Source organism: Lampetra planeri, chromosome 28 (assembly GCF_965212315.1).
Source record: "Lampetra planeri chromosome 28, kcLamPlan1.2.h2, whole genome shotgun sequence".
Lineage (NCBI taxonomy): Eukaryota > Metazoa > Chordata > Hyperoartia > Petromyzontiformes > Petromyzontidae > Lampetra > Lampetra planeri.
Genome location: NC_136134.1, coordinates 3,841,938 through 3,861,003, shown reverse-complemented (window position 1 = coordinate 3,861,003; position 19,066 = coordinate 3,841,938). Strand labels below are relative to the sequence as shown.

Here is a 19,066-nt window from a genome sequence, read left to right as displayed (position 1 = left end):
AGGGCCTCACAGCCGTAGGGCCTCACAGCAGTAGGGCCTCGGCAGCGGTAGGGCCTCGCAGCAGTAGGGCCTCACAGCAGTAGGGCCTCACAGATGTAGGGCCTCACAGCCGTAGGGCCTCACAGCAGTAGGGCCTCTCAGATGTAGGGCCTCACAGATGTAGGGCCTCACAGCAGTAGGGCCTCACAGCCGTAGGGCCTCTCAGATGTAGGGCCTCACAGCCATAGGGCCTCACAGCAAGGGCCTGGGTTTCTGATTCCCGACTAAAGCACCTTCTAAATGGGGTCCTCTCTGAGTTATCGGGCTTCCTACTACAGCTAAACTCCCCATACAAGGAAACCGGTATTGGCCAAACATCCCAATTGCCTAAAAATGTACCTGCAAATTGCTCAATTGAGATTGCACACAGCAGCAACATGGCCCTCTGCTACGAAAGCTTGGCAGGGACCCTCTTGAAACAAAAAGTCTTGAGGCTCAGTAAGGCTTTCCTGGCTAACAAGTGTACATTTTACAAAGAGATGCTCTGTGATTGAGCTCTGGGTCATTTTTGTATTATGTAAGTTGAACTTCTTTCGCAACATTTCACGTAACACGCAGTAAAGCTATTCTTGGTGAGGTTTCTTATCGACACACGTAGTAGGAAATGAACTGTCTGCTCGATCCACGCTGGCTCATCGGTAAGTGCGGTCACCACTTTGTTGCCCGGCCGCCTTGTTCAACCCTTGCCCCGTCATAGCAAATCTCCTTGGTCGCTCTCATTAAACGGATATTTAATGTTTGTTATCTGCATACTGGTCACACTTAGCCCAGGGCCAGTGATGTTTACTGTAAACCCGTTGCGTTCACCATTGGGCAATAGGTCACTTGGGTGCATGTGGGAGCCAAGAGGCACGTAAGTGCATTTCCATCCCTGATTAGGATTAATTCAATTCCAGCGGATATCAGAGTCATTGTGTATATATGTGGGGGGCGGCGGGGGAAGATCAGATATTCTCCGTGTTTTCTTTACTGATTTGAACGAACTTGATTTAGACGAGGCTTGTATTTAATTCGCACCACTCGCGTATATTGGTCAAGCTCGTTGCTCTTAGCTGGTGGCAAGTTGTCCTCTCTCGCAGTGCCACGGCATGAAGGTTAGTTTAAATGGAGCATAACAAGCTGAAATTGCTTGCCGTTGTAAAACAGCGCGTAAGAAACGTCCTACAAATTTCGCTCGCATCTAATCGGACATTAACAATCTTAATGTCTCGCGATGGAGGAAGTTCGTTTTTGGAGCCAACAGAACTCAATTTGCAAGCCGTCTCTGCCTTGAACACATGAATATGTATACGAGTTCATGCAGCTCATTCCCATTTTTTTAATATCCCAGTTAAACTCTTGGCCGGTGTTGTTAATTTGTAAACCGATTATATCTGGCGCAGCAAATGCGTGAGTGGCACCAAGAGATATCCTTGTCTTCCCATTGCTCATGTCAATGGGCTACATCGAGAACTCATGTTAGGTCCAGTAGGCATGCAAGAGGTGACCGACCGGGTGACTCAGAAGTTAGACACTGAGCCGGCACCACTGGAATTCTTGGCTCACATGTGGATTTCAGATGCCCGAGATTAAACTGGGCTTGCATGGATACTTCGTCGCTTGACGCTGAAACGCTCTTCCTTCCAATATTAGGAAGCGCCACTGGAGCTATGGCTATGTACGGGGCGAGAGAAGTTCAACATACATACAAAGTATGTAAATTTAACAAAACGATATATAGATGGCTTCTACGTAGTGCACATTTACACTTTTGTATGCGGACGGGGAACCTTTTGCTTTGGTATCCTAGCAAAGTCCACATGCGCTTACAGAAAGATGCTAAAATGCTAACATAATTGAACATTAGTCTTGTCTTCAAACCTCGCCGTAATGCACGACAATAATAATGTGCTGGTGTATGGGGTCAGACTCTGTCCTGCTTTTTTCCAGTTAACCCTCTTCTTCCTGAAATTTATTTAAAAATAAAAAAAAATTCTAATAAATACATAAATAGTGATGAATTTCACTTCATTCTCATCCTTATTCGTGTGGGGGTTTGGTCATACTCAAGCACGCGTCGATAATCTTGAAGGACCCCCTTAGGCCTAGCACATCCACATCCGATATGAAGGCTCTCGGCATACGGCCGGGCAGCGTTTGATGCACGAAGCACACGATGGGCAGAAAGCCGTGACAGAAAGCCGTGTTAGACCAGCGGTGGCAACCTTAGGAGCGTGTGCTGGCCGGTTTAAGGCCACGCCATGCAGATTTGCGATGCATTGGAACCTGCAATGTGTATGAGCAGTGTGTGGATCGACAAGCGTGGTTGAAACCTGAACTCTAATTGCACGGGATGTACTTTACGCAATGTTGTTATACATTTTTGGTTGTTTATTGTCCCTTGCTGTCCTTGTTATGCATCACAATGTATTTATACTGCTGGTATCTGTGCTTGTGTAATATAATGTAAGCATGGACATGCTTTTGAATGCAGAACACTACCCTATCCTATCTCTGAATGTAATAGCATGTGACCTCCACTGACCAGGACCTTGCTATGAGAAGCATCGCACTTAATCTAAACTATGCGTTGAAGCGAATGATTCCTTCCAAATATTTCCCCAGGAAATCTAAATCGGTGTGTCTGTCCATTATTGTGCATTCACGTCGTGTGTGTGTGTCTGTGGGCCTGTACATGTACTGTGGGCCTGTGGGGAGCGGTGGTGCAGCGGTTAGCACACTGCGCTACAAACATGGCTACCCGGCTTCGTTTCCCGCTCACGGTCATCACCAGTGACGATTATCTGAACCGGTCCTGGGTCTCCCTTAGGTTGTCTCAGCCTAAAATGAGTTCCTACTGTGTTGTTTAAACATTGCCACGATGGATACAAAGGTGACTGGGCATGGTGCTGGCCACCAACAATCCTTGTGTGCCTTGCCGGCCTTCACATAGGTGCTCGCACACAACCCTTGCCCCAACAGCCTGTTAAGGGCTCTAGGGGGGATCTTTGTTGTACATGTACATCGAAATAAAACCACAGTAAATGTGCAAATGCACACACTAACGATAGGAACATTAAACCATAATATTTAAATGTTTACTTTGGCAAATGTGTATTTTTTTATTGTTTAAACAATCTTTTGGAACAATGATGTATCAGCTAGTCAGAGAATGTATATCAGATCCTTTTGTGGACCGAGGTTTTTGTTATAGAACCGGCATCAAACTTTAAAATCTACTTTTACTATAAACCAACATCGTGAAAAAAAGGAAAGATAATACTGAATTGACATACAGTAAATCGATTTGTTGATATTGCTCAAGAGGGCGGGTTTGTTTTTTATAGCTTGAAAGCTAATAATAAATTGTCATGGTTTAAAATTTTAGAATACTTCAGTTCACTTGAGTTTTGAAATCATCTTTGTTTTCTGTGGATGTATACATATGCTGTATGAATCATCATCATAATGATAATCAGCCATTGTCTCTCCACTGCTGGATGAAGGCCTCCCCTTGCCACTGCCCTCTCCCACGATCTGGTGAAGCGACAATGATGAGGCGTTCTCATCGCTCCATCTCTAATAGAGAGTTTCTATTTCAGACACCCTCCTTCAGCTTCCACTCCATCTCCACACACATCCGACCACCATTGAGTCGTGATAAAGGCAACACGGTGGTGTGTAGCGTAGTATCGACAAGGCTCGATTGTTGCAACTCATTACTCTACGGGACGTCTGGCAAAAACATTTTCCGAGGTGCAGCGTCGACAAAACTCTTTGGCGCGTGCCGTGACGGGGTACTGCAAGATCCGACCGTGTCTGTCCCGTGCTCACCCAGCTGCATTCGCTTCCGGTTGCCAAATGAATACATTTTAAGGTCGCATTTATTACACAAAAAGTGCTCATCGCAAATGAACCACAATACTTTGCTGATCTCGTCAAGAAGCATAAACCATTACGCGAACTCCGGTCATCCTCGCAGCGGATTGTATTGAGCCATCGAACAAAGACGGTCACTGCATCGAGTGCTTTCAGATGCGCTTCTGCGGCCGTCTGGAACGTTCTTCCTTCCGATATTAGGAAGACACTGGAGCTATGCACTTTTAAATCTACCTGCTCTATTTACAACTGCTTTGTGTGTTTAGTTTCTTGTTCTTTACCCGTACCTCCGATTAGCACGGCTGGTTTTCTTATGGTGTGAAAGAAGCTCAACATACATACTTACACATACATTTTCAGCCATCGGTCACCTTAAAGCGACGCACCCTGCCTAGACCAACTTAACTGATTTCAACAGTCAACGTGATGTGTCTGATATGCCTATGTTCCCCTGAATCACGTGTTCCCATTTTTTCCGTCAGTGTAATTCCTAGCAAAAATGGAAAATTTGACCAGAATCAGAATTTGTATTTAGACTCGAGGAATCCAATGAGCTACAATGCTCTTTTTGACAGATGTCCAGTTTCGCGCCCATACTAGAGCATCCGAACGCAGACAACGGTACAGATGTCGACGCCTCGTCAAGCGGCGGGAGGACGATCGCGATGTTGCGTGACGCTTGAAACACCGTGGCTGTATGGCGCTGCGACTCTCATTGTCATTGCCGTTCAAAAAGTTAACGTTGCCTTCCCAACGCAGCAACATTTCACCTGGGTGACTCTCGTCGCAAGCGATGGGGTGGGGGGTTGTGACCAAATTGGGTCAGTGACATGAGGATGATGTGATAGGACGAGTGTTTACTCTGGAAGCAGGAGGAGGTCCCCGGTTCATATCCCTCCGGGTTGTGCGTACATCTCGCTTGCAAAATGGAATGTAATCTCGGTGGCCTTTTGGTACGCTTATACATGAATGTTAAGATGGATGGGTGGGGGGGGGTAGCGGCGGAGGGGGGGGAATAAATGTGGTCTATCCAGCAGTGACAAAGGGTTTGCTGCGCTCGGGCAGTCTATTGGTAGATCACTAGCGGTGGAAGAAAAAGTGGCCGGTGTGGTCGTACGAGCCGTATTCCAGAGGCGCGGCCCCTGAGCCGTTTGGGTGCCTTGTGTCGTAAATTCCAAGGCCGGCTTTTGCCTCTGTGCATTTACGTACGATTTCGGTGGCCGCCGCGAGTAACGATTGATCTTTTTCCGAGCGATGCGAGGCCGACCCGTCGCGGGCGAAGGGCACGGCCGAAAATAATGGCTGGAAATTAGCAATGGGAGAATCGACCGCGGGTCGAGCTTGTTTCTGCGCGTTCGCGACTTGGAACGCGTCCGGGGGGCGCCTTCGGTTCAGCGCCATACAAATATCCCGACTCAAAAATCCCCTCTCTCTGGGCCCTTTTCCATTCTGCTGCGTGATTGTCACTTTATGCCGCTTTGTCTTGGGCACTCCGCGTGCCCATGGAGGGGGCCCCAAGACAAATGGCGGCTTTCTCCGGCATGTCAGCAGCTTTATTAGCTGCAAAGACATCAGTCTCCTCGCCATTGTTTCTGCGCGGCATTCGGTCGCCAAAAATGCGGACGATTGACGCCCGCTGCTTTATTCAGTTGCCTCTTGGTTGCTCCACCGGCTTACGTTAGTGGCTTTTAAGGCCTGGGGATTGAGACTGCTTTCATGGAGGTGGAATTTAATGTGAAACCGATTCCAGTGGACCGAGAGACGAGGATTCGAGGCCAGTGTTACGCGAACAATCAATTCCCTTTTCTTACTTTTCGTGATGTCAATCCGCGAAGGAGAGATATTCAACCAGGTGATGTGACGAGACTTAATTATGCATCGCTCTCATCAGCCAAATGACATCAAAAGGGTTTCCAGTGTGATCCAGAGTATGGAAACTGGCAGGGATGTTTTTTTTATATTTACATATATTATAAAGTAGGTTAAGTAATAGCACATAATGAGGCATTTTATGTGTTTATGTCCAAGCAGATAAGTTGAGTGAAACGTGACAAAAGATCAAGGCTCGAGATATCCATCACAAAGGAATTGTCTGTATAAATTCCAGACACTGTTAAGTTAAAATGTTACGATCCGATGTGATGGTGCCACCAACCTCGCCCAGTGCGACTACGCCATGGCCTGAAACCCCACTCCCTTCAATGTTTCGAACCGGAGTTGTTTGAATTTGTATGATTTTTTTCTCAATCCTGATCAGTAGCAGTGTCACGCTATCAGTACGGCTGCTACGGCAATGTGATTTCCCAGTGACAAGATTAGAACAGTCTTGTGGACTGTGGTATTAGTTGCTACTGCTTTGAGCTTTAAGAAAGCATAATACTGGTAGGAATCTCCTGATTACATCAGCCCACATGGGGATTATTGTGTCCGTCCGTCGTGCATCCAAAAATGGGAGGGGTGGGGCTGGGTGGAGAGGGGAGGGTGGGGAGGGGCTGGGTGGGGAAGGTAGGGAGGGGCTGGGTGGGGAGGGTGGGGAGGAGCTGGGTGGGGCTGGGTGGGGGGTGGGAGGGGTGGGGCTGGGTGGGGAGGGGCTGGTCACCCCGTGGTGCCCTTATAAAACTCAACGTTTCACCTACTCACGCCGGCTTGTGCCCGCCCTCACAGTCGGCTATATTTGCGGAATACACCACGCCGCCGTTGACCCTGGCCATTGACCGAGCAACCCAACGTTCCTACCAGCTCCCTCCGCAGGAATGTGTTGTGTAAACTGTATCAGTGGCAGACGTAGGCCATTGGGTGGTGTAACAAGGCGAGTACAGATATCCCCATTGCTGCTTGGCATTCGTCCACCCTTTGTCGACTTTGCTCGTGTGTCGCACAAGTTTCCAGCCCGGAGGTGTGAATGCGCATCTCTGTTGCCATTTCCGTGCGGTGTGGGTACTTTTTGGCTCTTTGAAACACTGGAGAGTGATTAAAAGTCAAGTCAGCGTGTCGGCACGCTCAAATGAGCATTGGTGCTTATCTCTGTAGTCAGCCCAAAACTAAGTCCTGTTGCACGGCTATTTTATTACCATCCATTAGTGGCATTTAAACCTCAAACCCTAATAAAACCCATTGTGACGGGAGAATTGGGGATGGAGTTACTGGCGGAGCGGCAAATAAAAACTCCGGTCAAACTTCCACCTTTGCAACTTAAACCTTTTTACTCGAGTGTAGAACCCCTGCTAAGTGGACCATAGTGTGCGCACTACTTACAGCGGTGGAAAGGTTACGGCGAAATGCCCTTTATTGAAAGCGAGTGACGGACGAAGTGTTTGTGCAAAACCTTTGCAAGTAACTGTTCAGGCAGAAGTTTCCGCGAGACCGACCCATAATGCGTCCGCGAGACCGACCCATAATGCGTCGTCACCCCCCCCCCCTCCTCCGTGTTATTTCTCCCGCTCCCTCCCGCTCCATTCTAGACAGTCTGCCAAGCCGAAAAAGCCAAAATCCCCGGTCCAAGCGCACCGCGTGAACGAATGTCGACTCGGAGGGCGCGCGACGCCTTGCTTGCGAATTCCGGCAGCTCGTTCGCTCGCAGTCCTAATGATCCCGTGTTGGTGCGCGTTGCTTTTTTTTTGTCTTGTTTAAAAGGCCCACCGTGTGCCAGTCTCTTGGCCTAATCAGACAGCCGCCAACCACTATCGTCACTTTGTCTACAGATGGGGATTCTGGTTGTGATGCGAGATGATGGGCGACCCCGAATCGTCATCTGTGTGTCAAGTGAACAAAGGGGCGTGTCTCGTAGCGCCCGACACGTCGTTCGCGGCCGCTGTGGCGATTAGGCTGCTCTCGGCGCGCATCTCGTCGTAATTGTTGGGGGGGGGAAATATCCACGTATATATTGGGCTCTACATAGTTCCATCAGAAAATATGCCTGCTGTAGACGCCAGCGGATTGACTGGTTGCTGTGGTGCATGCCGGCAATCGGTGAACACTGAAGCAAGGTCGGTGGATTTCACGTACAAGGGAGCCTGAGAGCACGATGAACACCTTCTTTAGCATGATTACTTTGCTACTTTGTGGGGGTCAGTACAATTAATATGTATTTTTGGTGACGTTTCAGTGCACATCCTGGTCATCAGCATCAACATCATCAGCCAAACTAGCGATGAATAAAGGCCTCTCCATGCTTTGTAAATTGAAATGTGTTGTGAAACCCGGGACCACCTGCCACAGCCAATTGTAAATGTCAATGTTGTGGGTTTTACTCTTCAACACACCGATGTGCTGAATTAGTAACAAATTGGCATGTTCTGTTTACGTGACAAACCTTACTAATTGGCTGTGTCGGGTGGTGGCGGGTTTAACGACAAATTTGATATATTTACGCGATCTAAACCCAAAAAAACCTGTACTATGGGCACATTTATATATTTACGTAATCTAACCCAAAACATTTCTGTGATGGATAATATTGGTTGGGAAAGCCTCAGAGTACTACTGCGTGGTGTTAAAGTGGCACCATCCTACGCGGCCTCTGCGGTGTTGCCGCTTCTCACTCTTGCACACGAGCTGATCTCATCGCTCGGTATGCACAGAGTTGTCATCTTCCTTGGGCACAAGCCCTCCTCTGGCTGCCACTCTGCTCTTTAGTCTCGACCACCGGCCATGAACCTCCCATCATCGACGTGCCCCGGCCCAACCTCCCTTTTCTATTCATTAACAATCACTGTGATTCCCCTTAACTGGGTATGTCTCGCCTGCTACTCTCCATATCGCTTGCCACACTTTTCAGCTTTTTTTGTTAAAATTTTTTATCGAAGAAAAATGTATTCATAAAAACACGAACTTACAGCCGTTCGTTCACAATACACCAGTGAATGAAGGCCTCCCCACGGCATGTTGGTCACGATTTTTTTTATCCAACCATACTTCACCACATTGGTCAATGCGGGTTGGTGAAAGAATGGGGAGGGGTGGGCAGGACAAGTTCAGACTTCATTCACCACTGATGTTAGCCGTGGCCAGGAGTCGAACTCGAGCAGCCAGGTTGATAGAGCAGCACCCTAACCACTGTACCACCGCTCCTTCTAAACTGCTTACTGTATGAACATATTGCCAAGCATTTCATTACAGAATAAGTGAAGACCAAGTAGAATTGATTGACAAATTCGTCCAAAGAAGACTGATGCAAGGGATTCTCATTGCTTTTGTTAAAAAATAAATGTGCTTTTCATGCCTATGTCCATGATTGAATGGGAACGTGTACAGTGCTGCATTGGCAATCTGGCCATTTAAATTACAATAACGCATGCAAGACTCTACTTGCGTTTTTCTCATGTATTAGTTCGTACTGGCCTTTATAATATTTTATTTGTACTTAAGTGATTCGGCACCGCATTTGCGCAATGCTGTAATTAAGTGGCAGAACACATTCACGCGACAAAGGCTCGCAGTGTGTATGTCAATTTGGCTACATTTTAAAATCCATTTCCTTTGGACCATTGTAAAAATCACCGAGACTTTAATAAGTTGTGGTCTTCAACAGTGTCATCATGTGCTCATTGAGGATGTCTGTTTAAAGTACATCATTACGTTCAGCCGCATACTTTCATCGTACACATCCAGGCCAATAATTTACGTTGCAAAATGTGACGGAGAAGAGTTATCAGCCCCTATTTATCCCTTCCCATGACAATCCAAAACGTAACTTGCTGAATGCCCTATCATGACTTTGGACTTTTAAAATATATAATAAAAGATTTTAAATGAATATTTATAGTTGTTTAGGACATGTCACGGTGGGCAAATCAGTTAACAGGTGTGCAGATGTAGCTTGTGAGCGCGAGAGAAATAAAGCCTGTGTATAAAACTACTGTTATTGCGCTGGGCATTTGTGGAGGAAATTTTGGATTTGGCTCGGTGAGCTCCTGGCCAAGCTACGATAGCGTGGTCACCTCATTTAAGATTCTATTTTTAAGCCTCACAGCAACTGGATGGAAAATACACACTATCTTCCACCATTGAGGAAAACAAACATTCATGAACTTCAAAGTGTCAGATCACTAATGTTCCGTCGTCATGATCAGCGATGATTAGTCCATGATCAGCGATGATTAGTCCACTAGTGCTCTCTTTTAGCCCCCCCCTCCCGATACGTTCCATTCATTGGCTACCACATTCTGATAACCCCTCCCCCCCTCCCCCCTTAACTGCTACTTAAGAGCTTACACCTTGAATCCCTCCCTCACTTGATGCAGCAAATCTGGCTGTGACGGTCCCACCTGATGACGGAGACTTGTGTTGCCTCCGAAACGTCGTGATTTTTTATTATTTTATTTTTTATTAATTTTAATTTCATTTTTTACCTATGTGACTTTACCGAAAAAACTAAGAGTATGAATCCTTGCAGTCACGAAAGCTTCAAATCTAGGATTAGTCCACTGCTGGATAAAGGCCTTCCCAAGCCGTTCCAATCTCTCATGGTCTCACGATGCATCATTCCATATAGCACCTGCGCACGAGCTGGCCTCATCGCTCCATCGACGCAGTGGGCGCCCCTCTCTGGAGTTTTTCCCTCCTTTTCCTGCCACTCCAACGTCGGTCTCCACCACCGTTCGTCTACCCTGCTAAGGGGCGCATCCTGCCCACGCCCAACGTCCTTTTCTTAACAGTCTAGGTGTGATGTTTCGAAATTGCTGATGTTCTCAAACTGATACGTTGCCTATCTTATCCCTTTCTCAATCCGAGATGTCTGCAAGTTGCAGGGTGGGGGTCCCGTTCACCGCCAAATCTAGGAACGTGCAAGCGGTTAGCGTTAATTATATTTAGAGAGGCATAGCGCCGCTGTTTTTTAAAGACACTGCACTCACCGCAGAGAACCGTAGCGACACAACCGCACTCGACGATAGCTGGCGCCAAGCTGAGCCGCATGCCCTCCCTCATGGCCTTTTACTTCCGATTCCGTTCTGATGGCATATACATCAGACATGTGTACGATGACGTACGTCATTAGAATGGGGAAGGGTTTTGACCGTACCTCGCCACGCTGGGTTGCAGGTGCGAAACATGTAGTTGTGAGGGAGAGGAGAGTAACCCCTATGCTGTACTATCCATTGCATCAGACATGTATGTAGGTGCTCTTAATTGTATATGTTGCACTATCACAGAAGGTGAAGTTCGCATTCCTCGTAGCGTCTTCCCAGCCCCTCCCCTCTTGTTGAAGGCTGAGACCCCACCACCCCCGTCTGAATTCTCATTCAATTCAGATAATGTTGGTACGATGTTTAGTATTCGTCTTGACCTTTCCTCATTTACACATGGGGGTGAGAGCGAGAGCAGAATGCATATGGCAGACAAGAGCAGATCGCATCATTAGTCATTCTGTTTAGTGCTTAACATTTGCTTAACGTTTGCTCAACATCGACTGTGCTGTGGCCCCTCGGAGTTTTTTGTACAAACAAGGTCAAGCTCTACAGAGCTGGGAAGGTTGTGAATTCAGATTTCTGCTCCTGGGGTCGTCTTGACTCTTTGAACAACAACAACTCTGTAGAACCTCAACAGCAGTCGACTCTTCGCGCATGTGACTTGGTTCTGCCTCAGGAATGTGGAATTTCAATTCTGTCCCGGCACCTTAAACGGCGATAGGCACGTCCTCCTTTCTTGTGTGGACCAGAAGAAACTCTCTTGTTTGACTGCGTGTGTGTGCACGACGTAACCGTGTGCGGCTTTAAAATTCCGCGTAGAGCGCCGCTGTTGAATTGCGTTTTTGTTTTAAGGGCTAGCCGTAAGTTCAGAGCAAATAGGAGCGCGTGACGGATGTTGCATTTCTGACAAATTTCCAGAGATCAGAAAACCCAAGATGAATATAAATTCTCAAATTCCACTGGCTCAATGTGAGGCCAACTCCCGAAGCAGTTTATGTAGTTGTAGTTTTATTTATTTATGCACCTGAAAACTTCGTAATTTCTTTATATAGATGAGCGATTTCAACAGTCCATTTTTTTTAAGGGGATGAGGAAAAAGGTTCATCACAAACGGCTGGGTGGCGACATGCGTTGCGCGTTGAACTGTGGCAGTAAATGTGCTCAATTCTCACCGAGTCTGGTGGCTTCTCCATTCAATTCAGCCCATGGAGGATTGATTTGGACTCTCTCTCTCTCCGCACTTCACTCACTGACTGAAGAACCACACGTCCGAAGAAAATTCCACCAGGCCATTTGCCCGTAGCCTAACTGGTGAATTCGCGCTGCTTGTCGTCAACCCCAACATTTGCCCGGTGAAAAGTCTGAAGGAAGCCACAGACTCTACGGACACGCGAGTCGGCACCCTTGCCGAAGAAGCGTTCTGTGAGTGGTAGAGTCCTAGAGACAAGGGTAAAGGACATTGGACGCGTGTGGGTGACAATGACATTACTTGCAACCTGTGCTTTGGGAGTTGTACATCGGATTTAGCTTGGCATCTGTGGAAGCTGTCCCAAAGATCTACGAGCTGTTATATTCTGAGAAAACACCACTGGTTCGATGGGAAAGGTGCCCTCCCAACAGAGCAGTACCTCTTGCTTCAGCTCCATAATATGCTTCCTCCCATCACCCTCCATCCATGCGACCCTCTCTCTCTCTCTCTGCCATCCAGGCTCTGATGGGTGCAGTTATTTTGTTTTAAAGCCACCACGGTTTGATGACAGCCGTGTACAGAATGAACACGCCAATTTGGAAAAAGTCACGGAACATTCGTATCATCATCATCATCAGCCGTGATCTATCCACTGCTGTAGAAAAGCTTCTCTAAGCCACCGCCACCTATCACGATTTTGCTACGCAATGATCCACCCAAGCAGCTGCATATGAACTGTGAAATCGTCGCTCCGTTTCCATCAGTAAATATTTATATGGCAATCAGTTTATGTACATGATGCAATGTATTATTTATGTACACAGGTAAGGCTGTGGGATATCGAATACGTGATGTGAAGGCGATTGTTATTCATAATGTTGCTGAGGCATTGCTTATTTGTTTTAATAATTTTACCACATTTTGCAACCCGAGTGTTGGGCCCCCCAACTTGTTCGTGAATGGACTTTTGGCCCTAAACAGCAGGCTACCCAGCGGCATTGCTTTAACGGACCACATTCTGCTCATCAGACTTGGTTAAGCCAACGTTTCCCTAGTTATAACAGAATTTTCGCCAAACGTTATCAGGTTTAAATATGGAATCTTGTTATACTAAACAATATGTGTGTGATATTTTTTCCCCCGGTGTGTTTGTGCTTCTTATTTGCCACCCCCGTTAAAATTAATAACATTCTGGAGTTTTTTTTAATGACCTAACAGAAACTATTTTACCTCGTCTCAGAAGCTCCCTTTTTTGAACATTAGTTTCAAAGACATTGTGGCCTTTACGGACAGCATCAACAACTTCATGTAGCTAGCTTAGCGAGCTGTATTCAGGTGGGTTAGCTGTGTGGACACAGAGTCCCAGGCCATCATTGTAACATTGGAAAATTAAAATCTGAGGCCGGAAAAGGCGTTACACTTTCTCTATGAAAAAAAGTAGTCTGGGAATTGTCAACAAAATCATAATCTCTTGAGAGAAGGTCATCCAAATGCCGTACACCCTCGTACACTGAACATAGATGTTGTCATGTGGAGATAACTGGCCCTAAACCATAGCAGTTTGGAATTTCTAATAATGTTTCAGCAATGAAAATAGTAAGGGTACTGGTAATTTGAACCTTATCTTGTTTGCCTTTGTCCACGTGCAATCACTAAATATATATAAATTAAAGATGGGGGCGGTGGACTCATTTGCGTATTTGAACACGGAGGCATTGGTTTGAGTTGGATTTAAATGAGTGAAATCTGTTTGGGCCAAACCGCACGGCGTATATTGCCGTGTAACTCGGCGGGTTGTAGAAACTGTTGCAAATTGCAAAGAGCGTAAATTGCGTTTGTATTCTATTGTTATTGTTGTCGAAACTGATCTGAAGCGTAGATCATATATTTATGAAGCACGACTTGTGGTGGCAATTTGTCAACATTCCCACCAGCGGTGCAGATGAATTATTTTTTACGACAACAAAAAAAAGTGCTTTGCATAGCTTTCATTGAAGGGGCTTTGTCGACTGAATAATGAAACTCCCTTTTTGTTCCGCTTGCACGCCGCCCGTTTTATGGAAAAGAAAATTTAACGAATGAAAATGCGAGTGGATGTTTTAAAATGTTCACGTTGGTTTCGTTTTCTCCCTCTCCCCCTTTCCTTGTCTCCGTTTTGTTCTTCTTCTTTCTGCTAGGCCCCAAAATGGCTCCATGCTTTTGTACAACAGAAAGAAGGTGAAGTATCGGAAAGACGGCTACTGCTGGAAAAAACGGAAAGACGGCAAGACGACGCGGGAAGACCACATGAAGCTCAAGGTGCAGGGCATCGAGGTATGAGCCCTTCCGTTACCGATAGCGACTCCGTGGCAGCCAGCCACCCGTTGGCGGCACGTTGGCAGATCGGCAATGACGCTGCACGTTCGTTGCGTGTTTAATTGACGTGTGTGTGTGTGCTGTGTGATAGTACATCACGTAGGTTGTCTGCCGGTCGTCTCAAACGTTTGACACGGCACATGCGGTCTATGTCGTGGCCTCCTGCCAGCGAGCCTTCGACACTGATTTTAGTTTTTCTTACTGTACTTTGTTTTTATTAATTTTTGTCATTCTGGTGACCCAGGCCACTCTTAAAAATGAGACAATCTTTTTCTCTTAAGTTCTCACCTGGTTGAACAAAATTAATGAAGCTAAGCTTCACGTGACCTCACAGTTGTTCTAAGCCAAGCACTTCTAACGGTGGTGTGACAGGGGTATGAATTATTATTATTATTATTAAATATAGAGTTAATCGCGTTAAAGAGCCAAGTTATGATGTAAATATGTCTGGCCAGTGTGGAAGAAGGAAAGACCATCAGCCTTGCAGTTGTATGGCTCCTGCATGTTTTACTCATCGTTTTTTTTATGCACAAATGAAATTAGAGCAAGTCCCTTTGTGCACGCAGTGTTATTGCACGCGTACGGGAATGCACGCTTGTGGAATTGCGAGCACATTTAAACGTGCGCGCTCTCAGCGCTTGTGTAATCTAACAGCAAAAAGGAACAGTGTACACATTGTCCAGAGAAAATATATATATTTGAGACAATGCATTTTTAAAACAACCACGTAACTATTTATGGTCAAAGGCATATTGCTGGCCCTGCAAACTTTCTGATGCCTTTTTTTGGGTTATTCCTTTCATCTTTCCAGATCAGTCTTCTGCACACTACTGACAAAACTATTGAACTGTTTTGTCATGCGGCAGAGAACATTGACATTCCCCCCCCCCCTGCTCTTGCTCTTATATCCCGTACGATAATTTTCTATTGTAGGCAGGCGAGGGGGTAGAAAAATATAACTTTTATTTTTAAGAGCAAATCGAATACGATTGCCCTCGCTGGCTTGTTGGAATAAACATTCAGACAAAATCGTCTGTATAATGATGACTGTTGTTAAGGGCTAGAGTGGGCTTAGGGATGTAATTTTTTGGGGTATCTACAAAAGACAAAAATGGGGGGGGGGGGGGGGGATCCCCTGCCATTCCGTGTTAACGTACGGAAAGAGATATGAAGGCATCACACATTCCGTTTCATGTCGGCAGTGTGCACAGCAGCCCGTCTGCGGGGGAGGACGTTGAAGCTCTGCTTTGCGCTTCTGCAATTGTGCTCGGCGCCTCCCACAGGCATCGGTGTCCTTCTCTCGCCACGATCCCTGCAGGCTTCATCGTGCGAACAATTTCCCAGGCCCCCTCGTTTCCACGTGTGGACTTTTTGACTGCAACGCAATGCAATTGGGGATCGTAGGGGCCCCTCTGTCTGGGCCCGGAGTTTACGCCGCGGCGGCGGTGGTGGCAGCGGTTCGAGTTTGCAAGTGAGTCGCGGAGAGAGCAACAGCTCCTACGCGCAATCCAATTCTCTGGAGCTGCAAACTTGGGACCACTGGAAAAAAAGTTGTCTTTTTGTTGTTAATTACAGCAAGTCGTGTTTCGTTAGTTAGTTCGTTAATCCTCCTCATCCCCTTTGGTACACGAGGCCGAAATGAGTCCCCTTCGCTTCTTCCCGTCCTTGGCAAACATGTTGAGCCCCGCCCTGAGAGATGTTGATCGTTGCTGCCAGCTCATCCTTCACGGTCTTGCGCCAGGTGGTCTCAAGTCTCCCAGGGTACCTTTTGCCCGTTGGTGTCCATTTTAGAGAAATTTTTGGATATACGGTCCTGGTCCATTCTGAGTACATGTCCAAGCCATCCGAGCCGCCGCGTCTCGATGCCTTGCGTGTGATATTAGAACAACCGGTCTTCTTGAACGGTTTGGTGTTGTGGATTTTGTTTGGCCAGTAGATGCAGCAAAATCATGTTTTGTAATTGTTTATAATTGTTTTCATGTGTTTATCATCAGGGTGCGCGTGACCATTAATTGAACCCAGGTTTCAAGGATTGTAGTATAGTGTGCCAACCATTCCGCCATCCCTTTTCATATACCCACACACAATTATGGCATTATTATCATCATAATCCCTTGAAACTTTATCGTGCTAATTGGAGGAAAGACCACAAAATAAACTGCTTTTTGTATTAAATTTGTTGACTTTCCCCCGCACCTCCGATTAGCATGGTTGGCTACGTACGGTGCAAAATAAATTCAACATACATAGATATATCATCAGCTGTTGTCAATCCACTGCTGGATGAAGGACTCTGCAATCGGCCATGACCTCCCATGATCCTGTAATGTAACAATCCATCTAGGGCCTCCATACGAACTGATTTCATCCCTCCATATTGGTTTTAGTTAACGTCTATCTTTCTCCACCATTATCAGTTCCTGCACAACCATCCAACAATTGAAACAGATCTTCTCACTTGTAAGAAATTGGCGTCACGTTTCGTGAAAACACAGACACTTCCTCGACAAACCCTTCTAAACCATTAACATCTTGACAATGCGTCATCTTCGAGTAAAAATTGTTGCGCCGCTTTCAAGTTTCATTAACGTCGGCATTAATTTTCTATCAAGCCTGGTTGCCTTCGGTTCAGCACAATGTTATTGACCACCTCTCCGGTAGAGGGTCCATGTCACGTTGCTAGATTCATATTGGGGCACCGCGGTGGCAAGATGTTATCTCACTCGCCTGGCATGCAGGAGGTTGTGGGTTCGATTCCAACCCTGATGGTGGCTGCTGTATGTTCGGAGTTTGCATGTTTTCAACGAAAATAGCTTTATAGAGCTTCTCAAAAGAGCTATATAGCTCAGTGGGCCTTACCTATTTAATAAAAATAGTCTAATAGTTTAGTTTACTTATTAGCCCAGCATGTGGCTAGCCTGCATTGAGCACCAACCTGGTTTGAAGTAGTTGGTGTATAAATGTGCAGAGTCTTATTATGGATTCATGAGGTTGATGTCCTGGATTTCGGTATAATGGAGGCCCATGTGCACTTTCATTCTTCACCCAAGAAGGCCTCATTGAGCACAATGACATTTGTTTTAGGAGAGTCTTGCTTGTGACAATGGGCCAATGTACTTTGTCGGCACGCTTCGAGCGTGGGAGGAAATTACAGTTCCTATACAAAGACAAAGAAGCCCCACTTACGTATGGTGCGTACGTACAGTGTGAAAGAAGTTCAACACATGCTTAACAGATTATCAGGGCAAGGGCTATAAGCAGGCATCTATGAAGGCTGGTATCGCACACGAAGGGGGTGGGTGGCCAGCATCACGCCTTGCCGCCTTTGTCTCCCTAGTTGGGATGTTCATACATCGCACCAGGTACTCATTTGAGGCTGAGTCAACCTAGTGGAGGCCCAGGACCGGTTCTTATAATCGTCACTGGTGTTGCCCGAGAGCTGGAATCGAACTCGGGTCGGCGGGTTCGTAGTGCAGCGTGCTAACCGAAACACTACTGCTCTGCGCAGTGCTGAGAGAATAAACACACACACGTGCAGGGAAACAATATGCTTTATATGCTGTTCTTTTCATGCATCTACCATTCAAAAGTCATTTCCCATTGCAAAACAAAAAAAGCCAGATGTTTGTTTTAACTATAGGTTGATGCTCTTGTTACCAAATTATCGTGCAATCTCGACAGATCTCTGAAGCCAAGCAGTGTTGAGCCTAGATAGTGCTCGTGTGTGTGACAGTCGTGCATAGCAGACAGGCGAAGTAGGCACTGTGGGCAGTAGAGGGCGGTGCAGCAAAATCCACTGCTGTTCTGAGCACACCGCTCCAACTTCGCCAGCGTGCATTGACGACCCTGGTGAAATGTGGTCAAATATTCCCTGTGAGCCACACACGGCCTGTGGAATGGCTCCTAATCCAGCAGTAGATTGAGGTCGAAAAACAGACTGCACATGTAAAGGTTAATGCTCCAATAACTGGTCTAGCAAAGCATTCTCGACACATAATCTTCATGTGTTTTGTTTTGGATAAAATACAAATCAAAGTACCTTGGATGTTAAGGGTCTGGTGTGAGGTTGTCTTATGTCCACGAGAAATAATATAGTAATTTGGCCAAAATTTGGCGTCGAGTTCGCCAGATGCATGGTTCCCAATGCCCCTTTCACGCGCGCTGTAGGTGTGCTTACTGTCATCATAAAAAAAACAAAGTCATTCACTCGTAGTGTGTGTCTGCCCTTGAGTTTGCGATGGAAATTATGCAAGAAAACCATGAGAGAGAAAAGCAATCTACGTATTATCTTAAAGTTCCTTTCGCAATTCACGAATACGTCGGAAGTTGTCGCGATGCATTTTCATTGTTTCATACATTTTGGAATATTAATATTGGGAGGAAGTGAGAAATGTACGTGCTTTATCCAGATTGTATGCCAGATATGCAAAGTGAAGCTTGGCTCTAGATTAACTAACGGCGCACACGAATATGACCTTGAGTTATTTTTTTTTACTCGCAATTAAAATTAATTATATGCCAAAAATTGTCTTTGATTGACACGGGATCAATTTACGGAAAGGATATGCAGTTTTGTAAATGTCAGTGGTTTTTATGGTACATTATTAAGAAGAGGGAAAAAAAAGTACACTTTTGAGATATTGTGTTACTTTTGACAGTAATGCTCACTCATCAGTTAACGTGAGGACACGCGTATATAGGCTGGCATTCATTTGAG

At 46.1% G+C, this 19,066-nt stretch overlaps 1 protein-coding gene across 6 annotated transcripts in view; it reads left to right on the top strand.

Annotated features, from left to right (window-relative positions):
• The window catches only part of LOC144728326 (calmodulin-binding transcription activator 1-like), a 630,428-nt gene that overhangs the window by 294,189 nt on the left and 317,173 nt on the right, over positions 1-19,066 (top strand). For all 6 annotated transcript variants that reach the window (XM_078607684.1, XM_078607683.1, XM_078607681.1 and 3 more), the window contains exon 4: positions 14,172-14,307. In XM_078607684.1, the coding sequence (XP_078463810.1) occupies positions 14,172-14,307 (136 nt within the window). The remainder of the gene's footprint in view (positions 1-14,171; positions 14,308-19,066) is intronic.